The following is a 10,710-nucleotide window of genomic DNA, read 5'->3' as shown; positions in this document are numbered from 1 at the left end:
GACTGGCTTGTGCGGGTGGCACATAAAAGACACCATTTCGAGCGTGGCCGTTTTCGTGCGGGTGACACGTAAAAGCACCCACTACACTCTCTGAGTGGTTGGCGTTAGGAAGGGCATCCAGCTGTAGAAACTCTGCCAAATCAGACTGGAGCCTGGTGTTGCCATCCGGTTTCACCAGTCCTCAGTCAAATCGTCCAACCCATGCTAGCATGGAAAGCGGACGTTAAACGATGATGATGATGATGATGAACTCTGCCCCTGAGAAAGTATCTTGTCATTAGTTTACAGACATTGGCAGGTATTTATGGTAATATTAGCCTAACCCCTTTAGCATTTAAAAAGGCCATATCAGGCCCAAATATTCTCCGTTTTATGTTCAAACTGACCTGATCTGGCCTATCACACCTACCGCACAATGCCGTTCTAAAAGCAAACACTATCATTGAAATCCCAAGGTTATTAGCTGGTAAATGATCAGCTCAAACCAATGTGAATAAACAAGGATTACATTTGACAGAATAATCAGAAGGCTTAAGGGTTAATCCCTTTTTTTTTTTTTTAGAACTAGTCCTAGCTTTGGACGATTTCTAGAGTATTAGCTTCCATTTACCCCTGTAACAAAATGACTTTGTATCATATTGTAGAGAGCGGTGGAGCCTCCCGAAGTGAAGCATGAGCGGTTGTTTGTTGTATCTGTATTAGGATTTCTTGTCAACTTGATTGGAATTTTTGCTTTCCAACATGGCCACGCCCATGGAGGAGGTAAGCTAGACAGGGATTTTTTTCTGTATTTTCAATTTTTACTTTATTAATTTTCTTCTTCCTATGCATTTATTCTTTTCATTTTCTCTTGCTTTACATCATCAAAACCACCACCACCATCATCATTATCACTACCACCATCATAACCACATCATCATCATTTACCACTGCTATTGTCATTATCATCTTCCACCATCATCATTTCCATCAGCACCATCGTCTTCTTCACCATCTCCAACATTGTCATCATACCCACATCCCATGCTGAACCGATAGATGGGAACACCTCTGTCTTCCTCCAGTATCTCATTTTACGATTCGTTTCTGTGTCTGGATGCCTTTCCTCACATCAACCCCTTTACCAACCCTCAACAAGTTGTCTTGTCTTTGGCAAGTCTAAAGAATCCTCTCAGACCCTGCATTGTCTCTGCCCAATTCACCAACCACCTCACCATTATATGATGGCATTTATATAATTTCCCATTTTAAATACACATTATTTTAACATTTAATTTTACTCTCTTCTGAGATGAGATTCTGCCGAGGTTGACTTTGCCTTTCATCCTTTAGGGGGTCAATACAGTAAGGACCAAACGAGTACTGAGGTCAATGTAATCGACTTTTCCCCTCCCCCAGAATTGCTGGCCTTGTGCCAACATTTGAAACCAGTATTTAATTTCTTCTTCATACTTTTATTTAGACCATGGACATTCTCATGGACAATCTCATGGACACACACATAGTCATGGATTTGGTAAGTAGTCTTTTAATATTGTAAACAGTGACATTTTATTTAAAAAATTGTTTGGAGTAAAGGTTGTTTGCCAACATAACATGGCAGTCCTAGTTTAGGACGAATGTTGCTGTAATTTAGCCCCCCCCCCCCATCGTTTGATAACCGATGTTGGTGCGTTTACGTCCCTGTAACTTAATGGTTCAGCAAAAGAGACTGATAGAATAAGTACTAGGCTTCCAAAGAATAAGTCCTGGGATCGATTTGTTCAACTAATGGTGGTGCTCCAGCATGGCCACAGTCAAATGACTGAAACAAATAAAAGAATGAAAACCCCTGATTTTGCAGAAATTCTTCAGCCAAATGTCCGTTAGCAGTTCCGTACGATATGTACTTTGACCAATGATGTTATTTACTAATTTCTGTTTAGTCGTTTGTATTAATGAATTGTGCAATCATTTTGTTTTAGGTTTAGAAGTTCCCAGCCATGAACACAATCATCATCATGAACACAATCATCATCACAGCCACGACCATGATAATAAGCCTTGTAATAATTCACCCGGAAGATCATCTCAGGTGTCACAGAAACAAATTATGCAAGGTCAGGATTTTTACCCTTTTTTTTTTTTTTTTTTTTTTTTTTGCTTTTTTTCTGTTAATTATTTAGAATTAGACAAGTTACTAATTTAGTACATCATAGAATTCTTTGATTATTTCTTTTAGATTACAGCAAAAAAATTTTGCAAAGCACCTGTGTTGGTACCCTATAAAAGACATCTCTCTGAGTAACTTCAGTGTAACCGAATCAATAAACTGGATTTGAACTGAGGCTCATTTAGGATAGGATAAATGCTGAAGTTTAGTAGATTATGAATGATTACAAGAGTCTGGAAGTTTAGAGCTGTTGAGTCAAGTAAAAACCAATATTGTAGCTGTGGCCAGTGCCTCCTGACTTGCCCCTGTGTAAAAAGCACTAATCCGAATGTGGTCGATGCCAGGCCCGCCTGACTGGCTCCTGTAACGGTGGCATGTAAAAAGCACCCACTACACTCTTGGAGTGGTTGGTGTTAGGAAGGGCATCCAGCTGTAGAAACCTTGCCAGATCAGATTGGAGCCTGATGAAGCCTCCTGGCTTGCCAGTCCTCAGTCACACCACCCAACCCATGCCAGCATGGAAAACAGACATTAAACGATGATGATGATGATGATGATATTTTTGTTTCTCTCACCAGGCATGTTTTTGCATAAAAATGTATTTTTGTTTCTCTTTTGCCAGGTGTGTTTTTGCATATACTTGCTGATACATTAGGAAGTGTTGGTGTTATAATTTCTTCTGCCCTCATTCATCAGTTCGGTTGGATGATTGCTGATCCCATATGTTCCATGTTTATAGCTACTTTAATAGGTGTCAGGTAAGTCATTTTTATTCATATCATACACAGTATTATGTTGTATCATGGGAGGATCAGTATGCCAATAATAAACACATGCACTGGTTCTATTTCACTTCTTTTTAGTATTATTAGTCAACTGGTTAATTATACAGTTCTATATTTAAGAGATGGGGAATTATGTACATTATTTACATTTGACGGATATTTGTCCTCATCTTGTTTGTTGTTAACAACAAACAAGATGAGGACAAATATTCCACCAGCACGAATGCCAATCAGGTGGTACTGTCATTGGCCTTGTCAGCAGTTTTGATTTTGATTTCACTTGCCTCAATAGGTCTTTGCAAGCAAAGCTTATTGTCCAATGAATGAGGGGTATTCATAAGTGGGCTGGTTACACCCACTGGCATAGGCCATGGTCTCGCTTGGCTCGTCAGGTCTTCTCAAGCACAGCATATCTCCAAATGTCTCGGTCATTAATATAGGAAATTAAGTCTAGTTTTACTGGTGTGTTTAGTGTGAGGCCTGATGGACATACATGCAGAACCTTATGTGTATGTATGTGTGTGTATATATATATATATATATATATATATATATATATATATGATTTGAACAAAGTTGACACCCCCACTCCCAACATTGGGACCAACTTCATACAAGCATGAAGTGATGCTGGCAAAATGCTGCTGCTCCTTTAGATGCAAACCTTAGCTATCATTGTAATTTTGTGGCATGATGCAAAGCAGGCCTTGCCATCCACTCAAGAAAACACAGTAACCGATCCACAAGCACTCAAGCCAATTGAGTCCTCAACACTTGTCCCATTTGCCAAAAGGTTTGCAAGACACCAGCAGGCCTCAAGAGACACCTTCATGTCCATAGAACATGATTAATGCTTGATTTTACTGAAAATTTATTTGTTGTTCACAAGAGAATCCATCAGATACACGCACACACACACACACACACACAAATCATTCTTATTATTGGAAGTAGGTGACAGGATGGGCATCCAGTCATAGAACCTCTGTCTGATGCACGCAACCATGGAAAGTGGACATTAGCTGGTGATGGTGTATATCAATGAAAGCAGACATCTTCAGATCTATGTCAGCTGACTTTGTAAATATTAACAACACAATTACTTTCGTTCTCTTTTAGCGTAATACCACTTTTGAGAGACTCTGCAGGAATTCTGATGCAAAAGACCCCACGACAACTAGAATCCTCTTTACCTGGATGCTATCAAAGGGTATGTTCTTTAACCCTTTTGTTACTGTATTTATTTTGAGTTGCTCTGAGTTTCTTTCACTTGATTTTAAATATAACAAAGAATTTAGTAAAGTAACTTCATCATCCCTAAGCTAGTGTTAGGAACATAAATTGTGACTAAGGTTTGCAGGAAGATTTTAATTCAGAACTTATGAAAACAAGACATTTGTACAACAGAGTCGGAGGTGGTTTCAACTGGGTTGGTAACGAAAGGGTTAATCTCAATAAATGCTTGAAACTGGCACGTTCTTAGTTCCTTGGAATTAGTCTTTTATTCTTTTACTTGTTTCAGCCATTAGACTGTGGCCATGCTGGGGCACAGCCTTGAAGAAGTTTAGTTGGATGCAGTACTTTTTTTTTAAGCCTGGAACTAATTCTATCATTTGCCGAACTGCTACATTATGGGAATATAAACACATCTTTTACTTGTTTCATTCATTTGAATGCGGCTATGCTGGAGCACCAATAGACACTACAAGCTACCTTCAGTTTGTTTACCAAATCCACTCATACGGCTTTGGTCGACCAAAGGCTATGCTAGAAGACACTTGCCCATGGTGTCACAGAATAAGGCTCAACCCAGAGCCATGTGGTTCAGAAGCCACACAGCCACATCTATTTCTGACATTGGTGTAAAATCACACCATCAATAATTGTATTTTTATCAATAAAACACGTTCTTTCAAACAAGTTAACATAATCTAATTTGAAACAATTAACCGTTCTTTTATGATGTCTTTCAGGTTAGTCAACTTGAAGGAGTTTACAGTGTGCAGGAACCCCATTTCTGGACTCTTTGCAGTGAAGTTTATGTTGGTACTATAAAATTAGAAGTTTCTAATGATGCTGACTCCAAATATGTCCTCAGTCAAACTCATAATATTTTTACACAGGTAAGTGCAAATTATTATTCTTTTATTCAATTTGGCAGGTAAAAAGCACCATTGATTGATGCCAGTGCTGCCTGACTGACCCCTGTGTCAGTGGCATGTAAAAAGCACCATTCAAGTGTGGTCTTTGCCAGTGCCGCCTGACTAGCCCCCTTGCTGGTGGCACGTAAAAAGCACTATTCAAGCGTGGTCGATGCCAGTGCTGCCTGACTGGCTCCCATGCCGGTGGCACGTAAAAAGCACCATTCAAGTGTGGTCGATGCCAGTGCCACCTGACTGGCCCCTTTGCTGGTAACATGTAAAAAGCACCCACTACACTCTCAAAGTGGCTGGCGTTAGGAAGGACATCCAGCTGTAGAAACCTTGCCAGATCAGATTGAAGCCTGGTGCATCCTTCTGGCTTGCCTGTCCTCAGTCAAACCATCCAACCCATGCCAACATGGAAAGTGTACGTTAAGCAATGATGAAGATGATGAATTTGATATGAATTTCATTATTTAATTTTATACTTTGTGTTGAATTGTGTTAGAAAGTGAATTTCAAGGTTGTTGCTATAGCAACAACAACAACAACAATTGTTTCTACAATATGCACAAGGCCTGAGTGGGGAGAAGCACCCAGTCTACTCTAAAAAGTGGTTGGCATTAGGAAGGGCATCCAGCCATAAAAACCATGCCTAAGCAGACAATGGAATAATTCCTGGGGTCAATTTGTTCGACTAAAGGCAGTGCTCCAGCATGGCCGCAGTCAACTGACTGAAACGAGAGTAAACAAGATTGTATTGCTATTGATAACAGTTAACCATACGTTCATATATATTCATGAAATTGCTCTCAACCCTTGTTTACAATCTTTTTCAGGCTGGTGTTCGTCAGTTGTATGTCCAACTTGACCATACATCCATGTAATGCCATTTCTTCCTTTTATGATGTTTGAAGAGATCTGAATGTTCCAGAACAGAGCAATCACAATGGATTTAGTTGGTTAGGATTGTCTTTATTTTTATGCTGTGTGAATGAGACTGGGTCTGTGAGAATCTATCAAAACTTTTGCTTTGATCTGGAATTTACCGTCTTTGTTCCTGACTTTAAAGGTTCTTTTTACGAAGGAATTAAATGCATGTTTCTCAATCAGGAACTGTACTTTTGTACAGATTTATTTCAAAATCTTGAGAAAAAGTCTACATATAAAAGAACTCTAGCAGAGAAATAATAATAATAATAATAATAATAAAAAAACACAAAAAATATCTTTCTTGATCTCTATTTTTTAATTATGTATATTTTTTTATTATAAGATATTTAGTCTGGAATCATTTGACCAACAGAATAGGTTTTGTTGGACTAACGATAATAGATTAGATATTTTATTCACTCTCAGACTTTTCTTTGAGTTCTTTATTCTAAGTGGTCCAACCAGACTTCTTTTGAACTTGTCACCCTTGGAATATTTTTTGTTATACATATATATACTTTAAATTTACTGGGATTATCTCTATCTTATTTAGCAGGATTAAAGCACTAATTTGCTTTTACATAAAAGGACATGATATATATATGTATATATCTTCAATAAAAACGGTGTTTCTAAACTAAATTTTCATTACATTTAGCGAATATATTTTTGTTTACTGCTGCTTGTATTAACTTTCCAATGTTAATATAAAGGAATTAATTAGGGTAGACATTACAACTTTTGGGCATTCGTATTTTGTTCAAGTTCTTCCTAGCACTAATCAGACATTAGTGAAATGGTTCTGAATACAACACAGGCTCTCCTAGGGATAATAGTGAAATAAGGATGAATATAGGTGGAGTTACCAGTTGGTATCATATTGTTGTTGGCCTTGTCTTGTTCTCTGTTGCTGGGATACTTAATGAATGGCCAAATCCATCTAGTTCTCAGAATGTATGGTCAGTAATAATTCATTGCTGTGGGAGCACTTTGCGATTAGTGAGTAGCTTGTTGTTGGAAGTGCTGAGTTCAGAGTTCAACTTCTTTTAAAGGAAATCTGTTTGTGATGGTTCAGCAATCTATCCAAGGGAATATTTATCTCACTTCTCAATATTTTGGAAACCAGGGATAAACATCAATCCTAAGGATTTTTACAATCTAGGGAAAATATTAGCTGAGCAACAAGTTAACCCTTTTTAGTTCTTTAAAAAGAATTATTTAGTTGCAGATATTTATGTTTGTTCTAAATTGCCATATTTTATTTGCTTTGAACAAATTTTAAGTAAAAATTCAGTTTGCAGCATTTTTGGAAAAATCAGTAAAGATATTGCTACCAGTTTCAAAACAAGAACCATTTTAAAATTTATAATAATAATAATAATGTTGCTGGAGCGTCATAGCTTTATCAAACATACATTCATGCATCATTGTATTCATTCCTGTTTTATTTTATAAATAGTATTCTATGCTAAAGAGTGTGTCAAAATATTTCATAATACATCTTTATCACTTATTTTACTGAAGATATACCATTCCAATGATGTATAATTTAAATTTTGACACATTTTAGCAGTGATGCACAGCTTGGTCCCCATAGACCACCATTTGGGATATTCCTCTGAGGACCCTCAAATTTTTAAGGGCCCACATTGAGTTTTATGTCCATTTGGTGGTTTGTGCATTTTTCTTCATGAATCTAGTTGAGTACCTTCTGTAAAAGATTGTGCATTACTACATTATATATATCATATATAATACATAGAATATATATATATATATATATATATAAAACACTATTGCAGAATAAAACAGAATTGTTTAGAACAGAACACAAGAACAATCTCAGACCAAGCCAATTGCCAAATAAGAACAACTCTTAACATATTTATAAACACACAGAAACTGTCCAGAATAATCAAATGATAGACTTCTCGTGAATTTTATTTTTTAATAAACTAAATCCATCATAAGGGTCAGTGCCCTGTAAGTGGTTATGGACAATTATATAATAAAACGTTTTCAATATATTCAAAATTCTAGTTTAAATTGTTATTTCTGTTTACATCACACAAAAGCATCTTGTTTTCTTTTTGTTTTTTGACTTTGTTTATTAACACATTTCTGAAGCCTTTAAAAAAAAAAAGGGTTTCATTTTATTTTCTGTTTACTAACTGAATGTTTTTCTATTCTGTTACTGGTTTCAGTCTTTGATCTGCAACAATGCCCGGTGGGGGCTCTGCCTTCACCTAACACAACTTGACCTCACTGCCATCGTTTTGGTAAATCCTATTGACCTTACGACTTTATTAATCTCTATTCATCAAATGGTTTAATTTTGGTCTACAAGGAAGCAACCTGTTCTACCAGAATCCACCCTGTCCCCTCCGTATGTTTCTGGCCATTCTGAGCAACTTCTCTTTGCTGTATGTCACAATTACCTTTGCCATAATTGTGTTTTTCTCTTGGCTGCTGGACATAGGTTAGGCTCATTACTGTGCTGATGACAGCTAATGAGGCAGAAACATGTGTCCACAACTGTCTTATTTCTAGACAATAAACCTGTCTTTTTCCTTGATGGTATATTGACTTTTGAAGAATGTTTGATTCTGAAGATTATCTCCCTTCACTTAATTGCCATCTGTCACATTCTCTAAAGGTGGAGATAGATCCAGGTTAGAAATTGGCTCTTTCTCTATTAACAAGAAATCTTGAAATAAAACTGTATAATGGTGCATGCGCGCGCACACACATGCAGATATATGCATGCATAAATAAATATCCGTATATGTAGTTGTCCAACTTGTTTTCATTTGTCAGGATAAAAACAAGTTTTGGTAGATAGATAAGAGAGTGAGTATACTTTTATAGAACGTTATAAATTTAGTCTCCCTGCAGCCAATTCATGTTACCAAACAGTTTCACATTGGTAAATGAACAATCATCAGATATGATTGAATGGAATAGCACAGCTTGGGCTCTTTATTACTAGAAGCTGAAAGCCTCTTCATCTCAGATATTTTATAAAAAAATCAGAATGAAACGCATAGAAGAAAATTTATGGCTTTCTCTTAAGGTTATCAGAGTTATGTCCCTTTGAATGGTCTTTTTTTTTTTTCCAGCAGTCTTGTACATTCAAGTTCGAATTGTACCCTCCAGTTTTTTTTTATGTCTTTGTAGGGTCAAGAGAGTGGTGAGGAGAGATTTTTTTGAAGGGCACATGTGGTCGTGTCTGTGTACTTTTAAGGAGCAGTTAAAGTGTAGAGCACCGTTTATTTCTTTATTACTGCCTTTCTTTACTTGCCCTAAGACTGTTTCCTCTCTCCCTTTTTTTTTACCGTTTTTCTGCCGAATTGCAGTGCACCAGATCACTGTCTCTGGCAAGGTCGTCATCATCATTATTATGGCAGAATTGTTAACGCACCAAACAAAATGTTTAGCGACCTTTTGTCCGTTTTTACATTCTGAGTTTAAATTCTGCTGAGGTCAGACTTGTCTTTCATCCTTTTTGGGGGTCAATGAAGTAAGTACTACATGAGCACTAGGCTTGATCTCATCAAATAACTCCTTCCTACAAAATTTCAGGCCCTGTGCCAATAGTAGAGATTATTATTATTATTATCATTGCCTTTGCACATCTTCTAACGCTGGAGATGTGCTACGGTGTCAGTTGTTCACTACCAGTAAACTAAGGTAACACTTCTTATTTTTCGAGCACCTTCCAGAGTATTCGAGCGGTTCCGAGCAGTGCTGTTTTCTGCAAGTGCTCCACCCTTATTGCAGCCCCTATATGTCGGTACCAAGCACCTGTAACTCTATATCCATGCTGCCAGCATAGCAGCCAGTGGAGGTTTTAGGCTACCTTGCTGTGTCTGTACTTGTACTCTTTCAGCACAAGATCTTCACAAACACTAACAATGTGTCACACTTTCGATCCTCTTCCCACACATTCTACAGAGGTCTGTTGCACTTGTGTGGTATATATTCCTTTTCACTGAGTTGGTATTCAATGCCTGATCCTGGGCAGCAATGATTAGGCTTTCAGTATTCTTTTTTAGGTCACTCTTGTTAAGCCACCTCCATGATGCTTCAATCGTTAGCACACTGGGTAAAATACTTAGTGGTATTTCATCTTCCACTATGTTCTGAGTTCAAATTCAGCCAAGGTTGAATTTATCTTTCATCCTGTCAGGGTCGATAAATTAAGTACCAGTGAGACACTGGTTCGATGTAATTGACTCATCTCCTTACCCCAAATTCCAGGCCTTGAAAGGATTATTGTTATTATTATTAAATAGGTGCAAAGCAGCGAGCTGTCAGGAACGTTAGCACGCCGGGTGAAATGCTTAGCGGTATTTCGTCTGTCTTTATGTTCTGAGTTCAAATTCCACCAAGGTTGGCTTTGCCTTTCATCCTTTCGGGATCAATAAATTAAGTACCAGTTGCATACTGAGGTCGATCTAAACGACTGGCCCCCTCCCCCAAAATTTCGGACCTTGTGCCTAGAGGAGAAAAGATTATTAAATAGGTGCAGGTGCAGCTGTTTGTCCAGAAGCTTGCTTGCCAACCACATGGCTCTGGGTTGAGTCTTGTCCTGTGGCATTTTTGGGCGAGTGTCTGCTACTAAAGCTCTGAGCTGACCGAAGCTGTGTGAGTGGATTTGACAGAGAGAAACTGAAAGAAGCCTGTCATATATATGTGT

At 37.7% G+C, this 10,710-nt stretch overlaps 1 protein-coding gene across 1 annotated transcript in view; it reads left to right on the top strand.

Annotated features, from left to right (window-relative positions):
• Positions 1 to 8,045, top strand: part of LOC106871590 (zinc transporter 7-B) — a 23,713-nt gene extending 15,668 nt beyond the window's left edge. The window contains exons 5-11 of the mRNA XM_014918107.2: positions 645 to 762; positions 1,463 to 1,516; positions 1,965 to 2,099; positions 2,775 to 2,910; positions 4,057 to 4,147; positions 4,911 to 5,060; positions 5,918 to 8,045. Coding sequence (XP_014773593.1) covers positions 645 to 762; positions 1,463 to 1,516; positions 1,965 to 2,099; positions 2,775 to 2,910; positions 4,057 to 4,147; positions 4,911 to 5,060; positions 5,918 to 5,965 — 732 coding nt within the window. The 3' untranslated portion in view covers positions 5,966 to 8,045. The remainder of the gene's footprint in view (positions 1 to 644; positions 763 to 1,462; positions 1,517 to 1,964; positions 2,100 to 2,774; positions 2,911 to 4,056; positions 4,148 to 4,910; positions 5,061 to 5,917) is intronic.
• The last annotated feature ends 2,665 nt before the right edge of the window (positions 8,046 to 10,710 follow it).

Source organism: Octopus bimaculoides, chromosome 7 (assembly GCF_001194135.2).
Source record: "Octopus bimaculoides isolate UCB-OBI-ISO-001 chromosome 7, ASM119413v2, whole genome shotgun sequence".
Classification (NCBI taxonomy): domain Eukaryota; kingdom Metazoa; phylum Mollusca; class Cephalopoda; order Octopoda; family Octopodidae; genus Octopus; species Octopus bimaculoides.
Note: the sequence above shows the minus strand (reverse complement) of the source record. Positions and strands in the feature narration are given on the sequence as shown.